Source organism: Octopus bimaculoides, chromosome 18, assembly GCF_046866305.1.
Source record: "Octopus bimaculoides isolate indiv1 chromosome 18, ASM4686630v1, whole genome shotgun sequence".
Lineage (NCBI taxonomy): Eukaryota > Metazoa > Mollusca > Cephalopoda > Octopoda > Octopodidae > Octopus > Octopus bimaculoides.
Genome location: NC_142945.1, coordinates 296919 through 317817, shown reverse-complemented (window position 1 = coordinate 317817; position 20899 = coordinate 296919). Strand labels below are relative to the sequence as shown.

Genomic DNA, 20899 nt, shown 5'->3' with positions numbered 1-20899 from the left:
ACTCATTCTATAAGCCTGCCCCCAACCCTTTGAGATGAAAAAAAGCAGAGCAAATCCTAGAAAGAACTAAAATACAAATGTCTAAATTCCATTATGGCACAGTGCCATTTGTGCCACTCGCTATTGTAGTGTTAATAGTTATAGTAATTAATAATATTAATAATAATATCAAGCTGATACACAGTTTATATATAAGAACACACAGCCTACATATCTACACAGACACATGCAATAATCTAGATTATCATAACACACACACACACACACACACACATACACACACACATATACATTGGTTTAGCTTAGAGTAGATATCATCATTCAAGTGATGTATAAAAATATCCTGAAAAACCGGTTGGAGCAGTTAACATTGATGTTGTAGGAAAGAAAAATATGAGACTCGAGATTGAGTAATTTTATCGAATCATTGTTTAAACTTCTCAAATTAATAGTTTTGTTTTTGTTTTATATCCTGATCAACTGCTGCAATTAGAGATATATTGTAGAGTGGGGTCGGGTGGGGGTCAGGTGGGTTATGCTATGAAATAACAATGCTTTAGATTGTCACAAGGCCATGGGGGGGGGGGGGGAGGCAAGAGAAAGATGGGGAGGGATAGAATGAAAGAAAAACAATGATGGCAGAAGTCTAATCCTTATTTCATCCACAGCAATGAAATGACAACAAAGTCAAGAGAAATAAATATGACTAATACTGACTAATATGACTAATACTGACTAATACTGACTAATATGACTAATACTGACTAATACTGACTAATATGACTAATACTGACTAATATGACTAATACTGACTAATATGACTAATACTGACTAATACTGACTAATACTGACTAATATGACTAATACTGACTAATACTGACTAATACTGACTAATACTGACACGCAGTCACATCAGTTGTTGATTTAATATGGAAACGGTGTAAAACAAAATTGACGTCGATGGAGTTTGAACACAGAAATTAAAGGGATGTGTGAGTAAATATGATATGGTATTTAGTCCAACACTACTGGCAGCAACAACAACAACAAAGGAAGCTGACAAATACAAACAAAAACAAATAAATATCCATATGCAGATGATGTAAAACTAAAAAAACTATATTTATGCAAGATAATCCTGTTTCTTTGTTAAAAGAAAGTCTGGAGAGAACACGGTTCACTTCAGAGTTCTTATTGTTTCTTGAAACTTGAAAACAATTTCAGATTAAATAAATATCAGATTCCTCATACATGGAGCTATTTTCAATGTTAGAATAAACAATGCCAATACAATTATATAATCAGAACAGTGTAGCTTACCTCCCAATAACTTCTTGCAAATCATAAATGCTGCTAAAAGGTACATCCTCATCAGTAGCCATGGTTTTAACTGAAACAAGAAAAAGAAAATGATTTTAAACAAATATATTAAATGACTGACTGTAAGATAGCGAGTTCAAAACCTACTTTTACGGTATCATTGGGTATTGTCCTGGGGCAAGAGATAGGTTTGTATTTGCATTAATCTATAAGGAGGAGGAGGAAGAGGTTAAACACTATGCTCTTTTTGTGGGAGGAAGTTACCAGGGTGGACACCTACCCTGCTCTCTCACCTTGGATGTTATTAAACACAGGTGATGGGTATTAACTGAGTTGGGATGGTGTTAAATTGAATTATGACACAAGGGCAACACAGCAACAACATTAAAATAATAGAAGAGAAATAAGCAAAAGAGTAAAACTATATTTATATAAATATGTGTATGTATGTGTGTTAGTGTATGTGTAAATATATATTTATTTATCCATCCTTTCATCTGTATGTGTATGTGCACGTGTGTATGTGTGTGAGAGAGAGTGGGAGAGAGAGAGTGAGACAGAGAGAGAGAGAGAAACGAACAAACTGAAGTGACAGAAGGGAACTTTAAGTCTCACTGAAGACCAATGTTTTTAGTGTTGGAAAAACAGTGCAAGTTGCAAAGCTGTTGGTGACAGAACGTGGGGGGGGGGGGGGGGTCTTCCAAACAAAATATGTCCCACATACAAGAGTAATAAAGATGGCCAGTTCTTAGCCCTGATATTGTGTCTAGCAAAAAGATGAGAGTTGAAATGATCCCTATCAGAATTTGAACTCGGAACAAAGAAAACAAAATTCTGCAAGACATTCAATCCCTGGTGTTACCATTTCTGCTGGGTCCCTATAATTCCTAGAACAATTACAAGAAGCTTTTACATTGGCAAACAGCCAGAAATGTTTTAGAAGCAAAGTATAGTTGATTTGATCAATTCTACAGAAAGGGGTTGTTTATCTGACACCCTACTGGTCCTGTACCCATCTAACAACAACAACTGCAGTAACATGAAAGATCTAAGAAGAAAAGATGGACATGAAATTCATTCTAATTGTAGAATTTACAGTTGCCTAATTTCAGTTGCAAGATGAAAAGGTGTTTGGAAAATTTGTAAATAATTTTACAAACAGGATGTAAAATGACATTTTGTTAATTAATATCAAGTGCAGAATTAATTTGGTAAATGATTAAACTATTTCTTTGACAGTTATAATTTTTTTCTAATGTTCACTGTTAATTAAGAGAACCAAATTGTTAATGAATTTTTATAACATCTGTTTTACATTATGGACATACCTACAACTTTAAAGAATGAATTGTGTTTACTTCTGGTAATTACTGAAAGCTGTAGTGTTTTTGACATCATCCTTATGGCTTATCAACTCCCATTCATGGGTCAAGGCTTTGTTTTAATTATTGGCAGTAGGATGGAATTGTATATAACGGCTTCAGAAGCTTTCAGAACTGAGTCTAAACCTTGCCTGCAATAGAATGGTGTTTCTGAGTCCTGTTAACCCTAAGCCCCACTCTTCACAAGCCAACAAGCCTTGTAGTGTAGGAAACCTCAGATAAGAGAGGTATTTGTGGTGGAAACATTATGACCAATCCTTCTTCATCACCAACATCCCACAACTACTCTCTACTTCTTATAGACTCTCTGTAGTAATTAAATGACAACAAATAAAATACACAATCAACTGCTGATATCTACAGCTTTTCCCAGGTAAGCCCTATTCACCTTCTTCATACATCCAATCCCCACTCTTTAATATGGCCCCTACTTTACCATGGCAATAAACTCAAACACTACAAGTTATTTCAAAAAAAAAATTATACTTTTTCTAAGTACCTTCCAGTATTTACTTTCAATACCATATTCTGTTTTAAGTTTGAATCCTGCCAGAGAGGTAAATAAAATGATTCCTAATAATTTACTGCAAGGACCCACATAAACATTTGTTTTGTTAAATCTATTCCTCATCAAGGTTCATTAGTCATAAAGCATTAAACCGATCTTTCCTCTCATTATCTTCATGAAATAGGATATTTTTCTTAAAAGCAAATAAACTCTTTGAAATATCAAAAGAAACCATTATGAGCAACCAATATTGCCAAAATCACAACAAAGACTCATCTTTTCTTTGTTACCAAGAAATGTTGGAATGAGAAATACACAAAGAAATAAGTCTTTAAGGAGATTAAATGGACATTCATTTGGAGCAAAGCCAAATTGGCTGATCATATTAAAGCATTACATAATATTGTAGCATCATAATAAAATACAGAAATATATTTGTAATATATATGTATATATATATATATATATTTGTAATATATATATAGTCAACAGCACAGTTATAGAGATCGTACATAACACAATATAGCAATATATAGTTGGACATCTAATACCCAACATAGTAATAATGGGTGGTTTATAACAGATGACAGTAATATAGTTGGAATATAATACATAACAGAGTAATACCATGTGGGATCAATGCTAGATAGGTCGAAACAATTGTAGTGATCAATAAACATTTCCATATCTTCCATCTCTCTTAATCATTAATCAAATATATATATATATATATATATATATATATATATATATATATATATACGGGGTGCAGTACTAAGTAGTGATGTGTATAGATACAAACTTGTCAATTTGTATAAGCTTGAGGCATATTTGAACCCATATGAAAGCCATTCACTGTATACCTCAAGCAAAATTGAACTGGTAATAAAAGTTTGTATTTGTGTGTTTGTGTGTGTATGTGTGTGTGTGTGTGTGTGTGTGTGTGTGTGTGTGTGTGTGTGTGTGTGTGTGTGTGTATGTGTAATACACACAGCAGTAATTACAAAAGCATTACAAACTTCAGTTAAAACAAAAGGCAATTGCTTAACCTTCCCAAAATAGCAACCAAATCTTCCTTAAATTACACTCTACCATCTTAAAAATAGAAAGACATGGGATAATGTATTCCTAGATATACCTATCTCAAACAGAGTTGACCTGATGGCTAAACTATTGTTGCTAATAAGAATTCCATTTAATTGTTTTCCATAAAACAATTTTACTGGAGAAAATAATGACCAATTAAATTAAGTCTTTTCATCAACAAACTGCCCCTACCACCTCCCCTACCACCACCACCAACCCAACTAGTCTTTTCCCTGGGATTCACATTTTATGTCAGACAAATCAAATTCATTTGTTATAAATTTTTTTCTGTTTTCTGTTGAATAAACTGAGAGCTGTATGACCAGTTGAGATAAATCACCATCATCATCATTAACAACAGCGGGTGATTATCTCAATGATCATGATATAGCAAGGAAGACAACACTAATTTTGAAAGCAGGATACATAACTGTGAGGCAAATTGATGGCATTACAGGGAAATGATATAAAATCACTGGAATAGAGTACAATTTTATCCCCAATAATCCATTGATATATTGATGTCAAATTGAAAGGAATCAATACAGCCAATACCAAATCTAGTTTACAGACATCCACATCAAAAGAGATGGTAATTTTAAAGTTAAGTGGAAAGTAAACCAGATGAAATATAGCCAAATATTCACAACTTAATAATAATTGCTGCCTTTAACTTCTGCCCCTCTGGAAGTATTCCTTCGACTTATAAAAGCTGCAGATGCTTTTCCTGAGATTAAGAAACCAGATTGTAATATGATCTCCAATATGTATTGATCAACCCACAAATGTTTGGTCAGTTACCTCCAAGCCATATGTCTACTTCAGCAAATTTAGCTAGGGTCACTCCACTACACCTCCATTCCTATTTCAGCATTAACCTATGCTTGTTGTTTCCAATATAGAGGGTTCACAGCCATCTCTTCAACCCTTCTGCTGTAATATATTTCTTCTTGAAAATTTCTTCTTGGGTAAATTGCTAAGGCAATCACCACATATCACAATATTGGACTTTGTATGAAATCAAGAGGACGACACAAAAGGAGGACAGGTCTGAATAAAGAGAGACTGATATATTGTTTCATATTTCAAGATCAGGCAAAGAAGAAAACATCAAATAGAGCAGACATGGTTAGCCAAAAACATCCAAAAGTTTGGGATACAAGGACACTCCATTTGTTATGCCAAGCTGAGGGCAGTGTCTTAGAATGGCCACCACTCAAAGGCTAAAACCAGTAGAAGAATAAAGAGTTTAAATAATTGAAAGAATTTATCAAAATAATTATTATATCAAACTGGGAAGTGGGGAAACCCCAGTAAAAATAATCAAGTGCTCAACTAAAGATATTCAGTCAGGTGCTATATTGTCTCTATTACATCTTTAATGATAATTTATCAAGAAGAATTAGGAAGTAAAATTTTGCAGAAAACAATTGTACTTAATTGAATCAACTAATGTTTTGTTTTGGGAGAGTAGGGCCAGGTATGGGGGAAATGGTTGGGTGCAAAATTGGGAACAGAGTGATCTAGTAGACATTGTTCTTGAATAGTTACAAGTTGGTAGGTGAAGGAGGAAAAGAAAAAAAAAAGAGGGCAGAGAAAGACTTCCAGTGGGATGAAGTTCTGAAGCGGAAAGCTTGAATGTGTATATATACACACACACACACACACATATTTGGCAACACAACACACAACACAGATACCTCTCAGAGTATATTACAATTAGTCTTAGCAATGTATTTTTCACCAAAAGTGCTCAACAAATATTCACATATAATTATGAGTATATGGAGCTATGATACCCAAGGAGAAAACAGGAGGAAACAGTTAACCTTTAATACACCATATAGAAGAAATATGGGTGGGCTTATTTCATAGCAAGTCTTTCACTAATAAAAGTTCTGTTTCATGAGCCCTGTCTCTCAGCAGGAAGTGGAAAAGACAGAATCTCCAAAACAAGCCACAACAAATTTCTTTGTCTTTAACTGATTTCTATAAAAGAACTTTTTAGTTACATCGATATTGCCAAGAATTCAGTCTCTATTCTCTTTCTCCTACACACCCATTCAACTATTTTCCACAGTGAGCACCCACAGCAACCATCATCAACAAACTCTCATTCTAACAAAGACTATCATGACTTTCTAGAATCTTCTCTCTTCTAACAGAATACCCTAATTTCCCCAAATTTCAATCCCTTCCCACTCACACTTCCTCTTTTAGAGAAGGAGTTCTTCACTGCTAAAAGCTTTCCAGTGTCTAGAGCTACACCTCACAGATCTGAGAAATAAAGTAAAGCTTTCTGGAAGATATCTTCACAATATTTGGCACCCACATCTCTGCAACAAGAAAATGTTGAAATTCCAAAATTCATTCTCATCTAAGATATCATAGCAAAAAGAAAAAGAAAAGAAATTCATGAATGGAAGACAATAATAAGAATATTTTTTTTTTATAAATAGCAAGAATAAAATTTTAGTTTAGTTTGAGGGAGTTTTGGCAAGAAATGACTTGGGTCACTCAGATGATGATGATGATGATGATGATGACGATGATGATGATGATGATGACAATGATGATGCAACAACATCATCCCACTGCTTCTCTGAGTATCGATCAAACAGAGACAAAAACAAAAAAAGAAAGGCAACTGGTAGAGTTTTGGTCTTCATCAGATTAATGAAGCAATTGTTTTGTTAACAGTAGAGCAAGTATTGAAGGTAAACATGAAATTGAGTATTGTTGTTGTAGTCTGGTCTTGTGTATGGAAGGACTGAAAGGCCATGATGACATGGAACAATGAAATAACAAGCAATACAACAACAAGCTGACTTCAATAAGAAAAAAAAAACAATTAAAAAACAAAGAAAACTAAAAGAAAACAACTAGTTTTATTGAAATTGTTGTTATGCAACCAAACGTTATTTTTCTAAAGTGATGAGGCTGTTTCTTTTACCAAAACATGGATATTGGTTCAATTCCTGTCTGTTACAAGTTCACTTGAGTGAAATATCCAGAAAAAAAAAGTCAGCTGTTGGAAACTGGCCTCACCAGTTGCTTACACTTTGTAGTAGTAGTAGTGGCAGTAGTAGTAGTGGCAGTAGTAGTAGTAATAGTAGTAGTAGTAGTAGTAGTAGTAGTAGTGGTGGTGGTGGTGGTGGTGGTGACTTTATGAGGCACTTGTATAACAAATGCAATGATGCATGGTAGTAAAACATGAGCATTAGATGCAGCAATGTGATGTGAAAACAGGAAAGAAATGAGGCAAGCATGCCCCGCTGGGTGAATGATGCAAAAGGTAAATAAACGAGCAGAGATAGGTGAAGAGAAGACTACATCATTAGTACAGAAATGTAATTGTGAGATACAGATTGGAGAAAGAAGCACCAAGTGATGTAAAGAGTTGGAATCTACAAAAGAAGGATGACCAACAAAGACCTGGCAGCAAAAGGTAAAGACTAGCTTCAAGAGAATTCAACAAGTGGCTGGAAGCAGCATTGGAGAAGTTCTTCCTAATGCATGCAAACACAGGAAAATAGATGATAAATGATGATATACATCAGTGTGTACATAGGTGTGTATATATCATCATCATCATCATTTAACATCTGTGTTCCATGCTAGCAGGGGTGGGACAGTACCACAAGAGCCTGCCAGGTCGAAGCCTGCACCAGACTTCTGTGACTGTTTTGGCAAGATTTTTACAGCTGGATGCCCTTCCTAACACCAATCACCCAACAGAGTGGACTTAATACTTTTTATATGGCACAAGCACAGGTGGGGTCAGTTTTGGCAAGGTTTTTACAGCTGGATACCCTTCTGAACACCAACCACTTTACAGTGAGGACTGGGCACTGTTAAGTGGCACCTGCACTGACAGGTTCACCAAGTACTTGCAAGACAAAAACTTTTAAGAGGGGAGGAAGTTATGAAAAGGTTATAGTGAGACAGATACAGGTGTCTTGCTGTAGTACAAGGTTACCTGGTTGGAGAGAGAAAGATCAGAAATGAAGACAGAAACAGGTGTGTTACAGCAAAGAAAATACACAGTTACCCAACCTGAGGGAAATGCAGGAGAAAGAGAGAGAGAGAGAGTGTGGGAGACGGCAGGATGGAGATGGTGGCAAAATGCCGGGCATGCTAACAAGAAACAGGGATCAGAGTATAAATGAGATGGTTGAGTAAAGGAAGAGAGAGATATAGATAGTGGCAAGAATATATATATATATATATATATATATATATACACACACACACACACACACACACACACACACACACACACACACACACACACACACACACACACACACACACATGTATACATATATCAAATACACATAGGGGAATATAAGGAGAAGATAAGAGAAACTGAATCATTTTATTTACTCTGTCTTTGAACAAATTTATTTAATTCCTGTGAAAATACAGGTTTAGTGTGTTTTATTTGAAATTCTAAATGCCAATATTTCTGTTATTATTCCTCAAAAACCTATTCAACAACAACATGGCTGCTGATTGACGCTGCCATACTTGAATGCACTGAACAATCAAGTGAGAATAGAGAGGCTATTTTTAAGATGTTCATAGTTTGTGTATTTCTTTCTCTTCAGCCGCAACACGACTGTTACAAGTTAATTTGATAATCAGAGCAAATAAAGAAAGTCTTTTGTAATCCCTTGGATATAAGTTACATCTTCAGAAACACATACATGCATGTGTGCATACTTGCAATTACATGCACAAACATAAATATATATGTGAGCAAGCATATATATATGCGTGTGCATGTACACACACACACACACACACACACACACATGGAAACATATACATACAAAATGCATGTGCATGTATGTATGCATCATCTGTAAATGGAATAAGAACTGTATTGGAATAAGAAGTGTGTTTATCAACATTGCAAGAAATTGTTGAAGAAATCAATAAATCAGTTTGGTTCTTTGTCAGTAATGGAGATTCTCAAATTCCACAGACATATATAATAACCTCACAGGTCTGTAATGAATACATACACACATTAAACAAACAGATTTATTTCTTTTAAATACACATACATATATATATATATATATATATATATATATATATATATATATATATATAGGTATATGTATGTATGTATGTATGTACACACACACACACACACACCAGTCTATCATTATATGTTGTATATAATGTAGTTTGGAAGTGTTTCACACAGCAGTGAATATTTCATAGATTTCCTTTTTAGTCCATTCTAAAGACATGTTGGTGCCATTGCCAACAAATCCCTTTTATAAACGCTTTGTTGACAATCCAGGCCCATAAATGCTGTGAGTTCCTGGCAGACTCTTTACTCTTTTGAGTGCTACAATGAACCATTTCACTCTGCAGTACCTACTTACAGCTAGGTGGACGGAATCTTTAGAAGTTATGCGCTTTGAGCAGGGTCTGAATCTAGAGACCCAATCATAGGATAAGATTCAACAATCCAGGGTCTCATTGTCTGGATCCTATTAAATCAATTAATAAAGGATTCTTTTCACTATCCAGAAATAATTGTTTCCAATTTCGGATCAGGGCCTGCAGTTTTAAGGGGAAGGGACTGGTTGATAGCAATAACTCCAGCACTTGACTGGTCCTTGATTTGATCAACCCTGAAAAGATAAAAAGCAAATCTGACCTTGGCAAGATTTAATATCACAACAGAAACAGTCAGAACAAACACTGCGAGACATTTATTTCAACGCTCCAATGATTCTGCTGTCGAAGCAATTCTGTTTACAGTGAGATGCCATACCTACCAGAAATTATATGAGGAGGTTGATGGTGAAGGCTGTACTCTTATTCATGATGAAGATGACGATGATGATGATGATGCAACTAAGAATGATGCTGATGATGGTGATGTCAGAAGTTTTATATTGATTAAAGAAATGGCTCATAAAGATTCTAAAATCATTGACTGAAGAGAGTATATCAATAGAGTAAGTGGCAAATTAATTTATCTGTGGTGGAAATATCACATTAACCTTTTGAACACTGACCTCCTCATAAGAACTGAATACACACACACACACACACACACACACACACACACACACACACACACACACAACAACAACAACAACAACAACAACATTTTCATCATTTCAAGTAAATATATATATATATATTTGCAACTATGAAGATGTTGTGTATGTGCACGTGTTGGCTTATGAAGCCTTCCAAAAGTGAAATAGGTAAAGTAAGGGGACACATTCTTGATACTATCAACTCCAATATCAGAAAAGATACAGCTTCATAGTTACTTGATCTGCTAGAAATAGCACCCAAATCTCCTTCATGCCATACTATCACACTGAAGAACATATCTGACAAGGTACACCGAGATACATTATGGCTCAATGGTGGTCAAAGCTGGAACTTTGTGATCATACATGGAGTTATATGACAACCATCAAGTAAAATAACAGAAAGCACCTGGAATGGTTTGTCCAGATTATTCAAAATTTTCAAAGCAATTATTTTACACAATACAGATCACCCAGAAAAGTATGGCATTAAACTAGATATTGTTTTATTGTTAATATGTAAAACACACAGGGAATGAGATTATGTGATGTTCATGCAAACAAGTGAATTATCTTTAACCAATTATTGAGACTTAATTATGATTCAAGTTCATTGCAAGTTGACCAATGTCGTCAATACTGTTCACTTCTCCACTTGATATTATTAATCATGATGTGTATGTGTGTATGTATGTGTGTGTGTGTGTATGTGTGTATGTGTGTGTGTGTGTGTGTGTGTGTGTGTGTGTTAATTTTAACAATATCATACAATAACAAAACAATACCAGACATGAAATTGCATATAAGCATAAAAAACAAAACAAACAACAAACAGGAAATGGACGTGATCATATTATTTTCATATTTTTTTATATTATTTTATCTTATTACTAAACTATCAAAGAAGAGGCAAAAGTCGACACAAAATAATACTTTCTCAGAGTCAAGAATCTCATTGCAAAGAAAGAACGGAACTGCTATAGAATATAGAAACAATGTAATGTGTCTTTGACAAGAACAAAACATAATTATTTACACTTGGAAATTATTCTTAGGTAGAAGTGGCATTATTCCTCTGGTGAAAATCTTGGAATATTCTAAGGATATAAAAAAAAAAGAATTATTTCTTGAAGAAATTTGTTTACTAATTTTTCCAATGGCAGTCAGAAAATCAAAACAATAATCAATGAAGTTTATGAATCTGTAGAGGAATTTATAGATCAAAGTGTGGTCTGTGATGTGTCAAATGGGTTAAAAGACAAGTTTGGTCAGAAACAGGATTCCAGTTTAATAAACGGTAAAGACAGTCTGTGATTTTGGCTTGATATTATTTGTAAAAACAGTTTTCAGAAAGGTGCTGAATTTGCATAATGGTAATAATATACTTCTAATTTATAGTCTTACACTTTAACAGAAAATAAGAACTTCGAAAAACAATTCGCAAACAACGCTAATGTAGAAAATAAATATAGGAAATTTATTAAATGTACATATCAGTGTGTGTTATTGTACACATTTATTAAGTATATATATATATACATCATCATCATCATCATCATCGTTTAACGTCCGCTTTCCATGCTAGCATGGGTTGGACGATTTGATTGAGGACTAGTGAAACTGGATGGCAACACCAGGCTCCAATCTAATTTGGCAGAGTTTCTACAGCTGGATGCCCTTCCTAATGCCAACCACTCAGAGGGTGTAGTGGGTGCTTTTACGTGTCACCCGCATGATATATATATATATATATATATATATATATACCATACTATATACTATACAAAATACTAGTTTAAAAATCTAAAAACTCCAAGAGAAAATTTGTAATCCATAAAATCTATAAAATATTAGACAAAAATTTTAAATCAGGAAGGGCATCCAGCTGTAAAACTCCTACCAAAATAGTCACAGAAGTCTGGTGCAAGCTTCAGCCTGGCTGGCTCTTGTGAAACTATCCCACCCATGCTAGCATGGAAGGCAGATGCTAAACATCGATGATGATGATGATGATATAAACAGACACACACACATATGTATACACATATATACATACACACATATATACATCTGTACATCATTAATAGTTATCAATACTTTTTTCAAACAAGTTTAACCTCAACTTTTTATATTTCTGTCCATAAATATTACATTTATTTGCCAAATACAAAATTTTTCCTTTTCACATTCAATATTCATGATAAATTAATTCACACATTTCTAACTCCACAGCCAATTTCCCTGAAAAGTAGTTCAATTTTTTATGCAAACAAAATTTACTTTTATCATCATTACTGATACATAACTGTTTGTGTGTGTGTGTGTGTGTGTGTGTGTGTGTGTGAATACAAAACACACACACACACATAGAGAAACATCACTCCACATATATATATATGTATATATATATATATATATATATATATATATATATATATATATATATATATCCATTTCCAAGTATATATATATATATATATATATATATATATATATATATATATATATATATATATATATCCATTTCCAAGTATATATATATATATATATATATATATATATATATATATATATATATATATCCATCTCCAAGTATATATATATATATATATAATATAATATAATAAGGATAGTAGAAACAGATGAATGACTTGTGATAGCAGGGAAAGCTGTATTCTAAGATGCAATGAGCAATGAATTTAGTATTCCAGTAAGTGTCCAGCAAGATTCCATTTTCAGCCCCACCTTTTTATTAAACTAGTTTTCATATCTGATGACCTAATTGTTATAGCTTTGACCTACTTCCTCCATCCGATGACTCAATTCCTACATCTAATGACCTAGCTCTTGCAGGGGAAATTAGGGAAGCTATTAGTATTTCTATACTAACTTTACCTCATGTTAAGTTGATCTGCATGAAACAGCAGACAGGTCTCCCTCAAATCACACCTTACCAACATACACACATGGACGTGTGTGTTTGTGTGTGTGTGTGTGGTATATTCAACAAAAAGGGTACAATAAACTAATGACAGGAAGTAAAAAAGATCTAACATTTTGGATACAATCTTTCTTCAGAGAAAAGTTGATGAGAGTGAAATAAATTTCCTGAAGAATGATTTTGTGTGAAATGTTGCTTTTTCCGCAGCCCACAGCAAGGTCCTTGTATTCTATTGGTCAATTCTACTAAATACTACTCCTCATGCCAACACATGCTAACCACACTGTCTTTGGATTTTGTTTTATCAAACACACATATCAATATATTTATATACACACACACACATATATGTATATATATATATATTTCACACACACACACATATATATGTATATATATATATATATGTTTCACACATACACAATATGTATGTGTACATAAAAATACTTACACATGCATATATATACACACACACACATATGTATATATATATATATATATATATATATATATACACAAACAAAGATATACACATGCACACACAGACACACTCATACATATGAGTAACCAGTTTCCCTTTCAACCAGGTTTCATTAAATATACAACTGTGCTCAACTTTCAGTTTTATATTTTAGATTTTTTTGTTAGATATTCTATTTTCTTTTTTTACAGTTAGTTTTGAAGATAGAATTCCTAAATTTATATTCAATATTTCCAGACCTTTGAATTCAACCAGTGTATATAACAAACAACACAAACACTAAAATATATTCAGTTCTTGAAAATGAAATTGTGAATGTCTGGAAACACTGAATATAAATTTAGGAACTTTATTGTTCCAAACTAACTATAAAAAAGAAAAAAAAACTAATATGAAAAAGATCTAAAATAAAATACATAAAACTTAAACCCAGTGATGACTTCCATGACATATACACATGTGTGTGCATATATATATCTATGTGCATATATATATAAATATGTATGTATGTATATACACACAAGCACGTGCACACACACACATCTGTATGTATATATGTATAGATTTCTGTTATTTCTAGTATTGTTATATATTTAGCTCTACGTTATATTTTATTAAGCTCTATATGAAGATATCCAGCACTACAATGATATAAACAATCATGCACCAGTAAGATATAGTGATATAAAGAGCAAGATTGAGTGCAGTTGAGGAGAGTAGGAGGAAAGGAGAAAAGGCAGTGGTGACAGGGTGCCTGAGCATACTGCAAAGGTACAAAAAGGTGAATACAAAGGAGACTATAGAGAGTGGATCAGAAGGGAGGAAAAGGGTGAGTAATTTCATCAGTGGGTAGAGAGAGTGAGAGAGAGTGTGCATTTGGGTGGTTTTCTTCATGGCACCAGCACAGGTGAGGTCACCATGCAGCTTGCAAGATGAGAATCCACTTCCAGTGAGTGGGACTACAGTAGACAGAGGGGGAGATTTTAATGCAAGGTGATGAGGGATTCAAATGAGAGAAGGGTTCAGAAGAGGTACTTTGCTGTAGAGGGGCCACTTGGCCACTCATGTTATTGAAGAGAGGGTGGGAATAACTGGAGTGGAACTAGAAAGAGATAAAAATAGTGATGAGGTGTCAGGGTGTACGCTTACGAAATGGAGGAGAGTAGAAGTGAGAGGAGACAGGAAAAGGAACTGTGAGTGGGTAGGGGTTGTATGAATGCATATGAGGGGGAGGGAATGGGTGAGAAGGTGAATATAAGGAAGAACAATTGGTGAGAGACGATAAGTAAGGAAGGTAGAGAAAAGGGTAGACTTGGTGTGTGTGTGTGTGTGTGTCATTGTGTACTAGTTTACCTTTTGATTAGCAGAAAGTTACAAAAGTGACGGCCAAATTAAAATAATGAAAACATATAGACTCCTGCACTAAGTTCTAATTTTTGTGTTTGTTCAACCAGACTTATAGACACACACGCATGTGTGTGTGTGTGTGTATAAACATACACACTAACATTACTCATTCAAATGATAGGCACATTTTGAGAAATAGACTATTACATGTAATGCTCGCACACACACACACACACACACACACACACAAACATATTTACATATATCCACATGCTGTATTATTGTAGAAAGGCAGACAGACAGATTACTGCATTTTTATTTGGATTTTTTCCACAGTAAAAATAAATGACCAAGCAAATTTAAAATTCTAAACAGCAGTCAGGTTAAACTTATACATTTTGCTTTGTCTTGATAAATATGTCCTTCTTTTCAATGGTTTCGGGGTTAAAAACAGCAGCAAATTCAATTAGAATCCTTGTTTTAAAATGTTTTTAAAGGACTTGAATAGAGAATCAAGTAGTTAGATATATAAATGTCCCAAAATACAGAGAAGTGTGTGTATATTATTCATTTAGGAGAAACAGCAGACTGGAATTTTCATTTGCCTCTTCAAATTGGTTTAATTGTTGTTCAGCCTTTCATTAATTTCTATTGAGTTCTAAATAAACATAGTCCTCCTCGCAATAGATTTAGGCTATATTCAAATCAGAATATTATCATCATCATCATTTTAGTGGTGATGATGATGTGCAAGTCTCAATTCTATCTGCCATGCTATTTAACGGTACAAAAGAATAAGGTCACTAGTGCAAGTAGTAGGAGCACTGTATTATTAACAAGTGCTTTGCTGAGAGTTAACAGTCTTGAATACTCCACTACATACATGTGACATCTAAACTTTACCTAAAAATATCAAGATGTTTAGAAAGACAAACCCTCCTCTGTTATCCTCCCTTGGGCTGTTCTTTTTATTACTTCTTATGGCCTCTGCTTCACTGAATGTGTAGACTCTAATTTCCTTTACCTAAACTTGTTTGTTGCATCCTTTTTTTTCTGTTATATCGTCACTGTCACACATCCTGTCTTCTTGTGTTACATACTCTGTCACATCTTGACACTTACAATATCCAGTCGTTTAATTTCAAAAGACAAATATTTTCTCCTTCTTTCATCTTCTCACAAAGGCCAGATATACATTGGTGTTTTGTCATTGTCAAAATTAATCATCTCTGCTCATAAATACTGTTTGCTCTCTCTTCAAAGGACGAAGTGCAGAGCCCATAACACTTTCTAAGGTCCCTTAAACTGGTAAAAGTAGATATTATCTAGCAAACTAGCCTGATTTCTGCTAAAGGATCCTACAATCAGAGTGTGGAGCTACACAGGACAACACACCAAGTTCATGATCCAAGAACAAGAACAGAGACACAATTGGGCTTCCACACAGTTTCCATTCATTAAATTTCACTCATAAACTCTCTTCAACACAATGTCTGCAGCCACATTGCCTATGAATCAGCCAGGAATTGAACCTGTTTATCAGCTCAGAAAACACTGGTCATTTAATCTATCTGTTTTGGCCAAGAACACAACATGATGTCTGGTCAGGTCATAGTCAGATTTGAACTCATAACAAACAGTATCATACTTCAGCAGTTTTACCTTGGTTAATAGTAAAACAGGGATAATGTTGTAGTGAGTAACATTATTATTATCACTAAAAAATAATATCTTTTAAAAGTCAAAGACTACAAATTTTCAAAACGATCACACAAACAAGCATTCACCTTCTAATTGGAAATATTTGATTGCAGCATTCATGTCAAGAGGGGAATTTAGTTCAGCATTTAATTCTATGTAAATGGAAAATAAAACCAGGTTCTAAGGAACTAAGCAGTTTGGTAAAGGATAAATGTTCCAAATGATGTGTGTGTGAGAGAGAGAGAGAGAGAGAGAAAATATGTGTGCGATGCAGATGTATATTTAAGAAACCAAGAATAAGTTACTCATTTACAGTTATCTCCTACACACGCAATGTGTGTGTGGGGGGGGGGTATTAACATGTACATGTGTCTGTATGCATAAATATATAGCTGGGCACATCCTTGCAAGCATCTATATGTATGGACGCAGCATATTTTTCTTATACACACACACACACACACATGCACAAATGTACATGAATACATGCTTACATGTTTGAGTGTGTGTGTCTACATTATATACAATGCACACATGCACCTCAGCAGTTATGTATCATTGTGTATGCATGCACACAAATAAATGTGAAAACAAACAAAAGCTAAAAAGAAAAACACACCAAACCACGAACATTGTGAGCAATTTTAAAGTGTTACTAGTTTTGGCTGATTATGAAAGCTAAATCAATAAACAGTTTTATGTTGATAATATTAAGGTTCAGTGTCTGTCAATGGGTTACTAATGCACGTCTGTTGGTAATTTCCTTCTCTGAGGTGGATGATTCATGTCAGCACGATTCTAACAGAGTTGCAATCAAAAGAGACCATTCCGAAAATAACTTGCACAATATTTGGTGTGCGCATGTATGTGTGTGTGTCTTGTGTATGTGTGTGTGTGTGTGTTGTGTGTGTGAGTGTGTGTGTTTGATATTAAGAGGGAATAAATGATGAAAATATTGTATATTTTGATAAATTATATGGGAACTAACAAGGTAGGAGAATAATACAAATTATGGTGTTTGAACTTAATGAAACAAAAATATATGTTTTAATAAATGAGTCAAATAACTGATAAATATACATCTATCTGTCTATACGCACACACACACACACACAAACACATCTCTCTCTCTCTCACTCTGTCTCTCTCTCTCTCTCTCACTCTGTCTCTCTCTCTCTCTCTCACTCTGTCTCTCTCTCTCTCTCTGTCTCTCTCTCTCTCTCTGTCTCTCTCTCTCTCTCTGTCTCTCTCTCTCTCTCTCACTCTTTCTATATATATATATATATATATATATATATACATATAAGAGTGGCGGTGGATGTACTATATTTGTAAATCATTGTTGATTAACCTTAGCTTCAATGACAGAAACTCATTTTACACAAAACTCAAGTTGGAAATTGAAAGAGTTCAGTGAAAAGAAAGTAAAAATGGGTTCTTTCTTGTGTTTCACTGTTTATATCTGAACATTTCAAGTTGTTTAGAATACACACACAAATCAATAATAATAATAATAATAATAATAATAATAATAATCCTTTCTATTATAGGCACAAGACCTGAAATTTGGGGGAGGGGATAGTCGATTACAACTATCCCTATTTATTTTCTGTTTTTCTGTCCTTGTGGCTAATAAAGAAAGTATTATCATAATTTGTTATTATTATTATTAAAGCGGTGAGCTGGCAGAATTGTTTGCACACTGGACAAAATGCTTAGGAGGTATTTCACTTGTCGTTATGTTCTGTGGTCAAATTCTGTCATGGTCGACTCTACCTTTCATACTTTCAGGGCCAATAAATTAAGTACCAGTTGAGATTGAAGAGAGTAACACACTGACCTAACTAATGTGACAGAGGTCCCTGTCCCTGTATGAAACCTCAGAAATAAAGTCTTGTCATGGCAACATTAACATTATTAAACTATTTACAAACAAATTATCATTAATTTCCTCATAGTTTAGCAATTCCAACAATGAAATGGTTTGAAATATTATTAGAGTGAATTCAGTTGTGAATATTTAATAATCGGTTGAATTGATTTTATAAAACTACAATAAAAATATATTTTACACAAAGGATGAACATCTCAAAAATTTGATAATAATAGAGAATTATATCAAGTATATGTTTCTATATCTGTCACAAATTGTAAAATAGGAAAAAAATTGTAAAATATTTAGATTTTGTGATCAATAATAACAAGTATGAGAATAGTTTGTTTAAAAGCCAGAAGATAACCTGATATTTTACTGTTTGGATCAGATTTTAATAATTAGAAACAATGAAGATAATGAGAGAGCATTTGAAATATTATGTCATGCCAAAATATAAGAAATCTGCATTAAAATCAATTTCTTTCATGAAAAGGTAGATATTGCTAATGTGAAGAATTTTAAAACACAGAAGAGATATGGACTGTAATGGCAGATAAAAGAATGACATTAAAGAGATAAAAAAATGTTTAAAATGAGAAAAACCTTTACAAAAAAAAAAAAATTAAAATTAAAAAAATGTTCATAAGCTGAGACATTTCCTACCATTATGTCACAAAATAGTTGTGTACCTCAGTACAGTGGTGTGCCTCAGTACAGTGGTGTGCCACATATGGCATGCAGATTTGCAAGTATTTGAGGCAATTCAGAAAAGGCCAAAGAGACCTGACTCAAATATATCTCCCAGACTTTATGCCACCAAAGTCACCTCAGTTTCAGGATGTAGTGTTACAGCCCCAAGAGATTGAAATCTACTTTCTTCTTATATTCTCAAGAATGAATTACCATTTTATGAGTTGGGAAGTCATAGAAACAGGAAGAAATCAATGTTCTTGAAATCCATGTGAAGTATTGCCTAAATTTACCAAAATCAAACAGAATCGAAATGACACCCCCCCCCCCAAAAAAAAATACACACACACACATGGAAAGTAATAAATTCTCATTTTAATATTGGTCATATTTTAAAAACAGCAGAATGATTGTTGAAACAGAAAGGAACTTGTGTTTATAAAATTCTTAATAAGCGAAGAGTAGTGATCGTGTGAATATCTGTGAATGGATTTGAGGTAAACAGCAGCAACATAGATAATAAGGAGAGAAATCCTCACTCTGAGACACATTATTGATCTTATTATCAAGTATTAATGACTCATCTCTTGCAGCTACTTTCTTCGGTAAGTTGCTGATTCAAGAAAGAAGGTGCTAATTTTATGCTTGAATAGCCAAACATTTCCTCAATCACATTTCATTAAATTCCAACAAATGTTCTACTCCCAAAATGCTATGGTCTCTACCAATGTCATCACAAACTGGAGCGACTACAAAAAAAAAAAACAGGCTCAATTCAAAAAGCTGTCTATTCCCTCCTATTTCTGATATTAGCAAAGTAAATACCACAGAATGTTCTCAGTTTATTTTCGCATTTTTTTCTTACCCTCAATCCATTATTTTCCTAACAATGTGGAGTTTTGTGCCAATGTTAGAAATTATTATTACTACCATCATTACTATCATTATTGAGAGAGCAGTGCATGCCATCAAAGTGACACTGGGGTAAGCTCAATATACCGATCATCTCTACCCATCTGATAAGGGTACACCAGGCACATGCATCACAACCATTATGTGCACAACATGGTGATCTCATATCAAGATAAACAGTGGGGCCCAGCTAGAATTTTCTTCAGGCCAAGTAGCCCATCCCATTCAAATGGCCCTTGAATAAAGGTTGTTTAAGGATATTGAACGAAACACACATGTTTCCAGAGGTGAATTATTCAAACCCCAAAGAATTCCTCTCAACACATGACTTATTATTATCATTAGCAGATGTGACTGTGTGGGAAGAGGCTTGCTTCCCAACCATATGGTTCCAGGTTCAGTCCTACTGTGTGGCACCTTGAGCAATGTCTTCAAATATAAGCTCCAGGAGTGGATCTGGTAGATGAAAACTGAAAGAAGCCTATCATTATATATATGCAAATGTGTGTGTGTGTGTGTGTGTGTGTGTGTGTGTGTGCTTGACCCAACTCCACCATCATCCCTTAACAACCAGTGTTGGTCTG

The 20899-nt window shown here is 34.0% G+C and overlaps 1 protein-coding gene across 8 annotated transcripts in view; it reads right to left on the bottom strand.

Annotated features, from left to right (window-relative positions):
* Positions 1 to 20899, bottom strand: part of LOC106871672 (peripheral plasma membrane protein CASK) — a 522259-nt gene that overhangs the window by 450559 nt on the left and 50801 nt on the right. For all 8 annotated transcript variants that reach the window (XM_089365572.1, XM_089365579.1, XM_089365562.1 and 5 more), the window contains exon 2: positions 1321 to 1390. In XM_089365572.1, the coding sequence (XP_089221698.1) occupies positions 1321 to 1382 (62 nt within the window). In that variant the 5' untranslated portion in view covers positions 1383 to 1390. The remainder of the gene's footprint in view (positions 1 to 1320; positions 1391 to 20899) is intronic.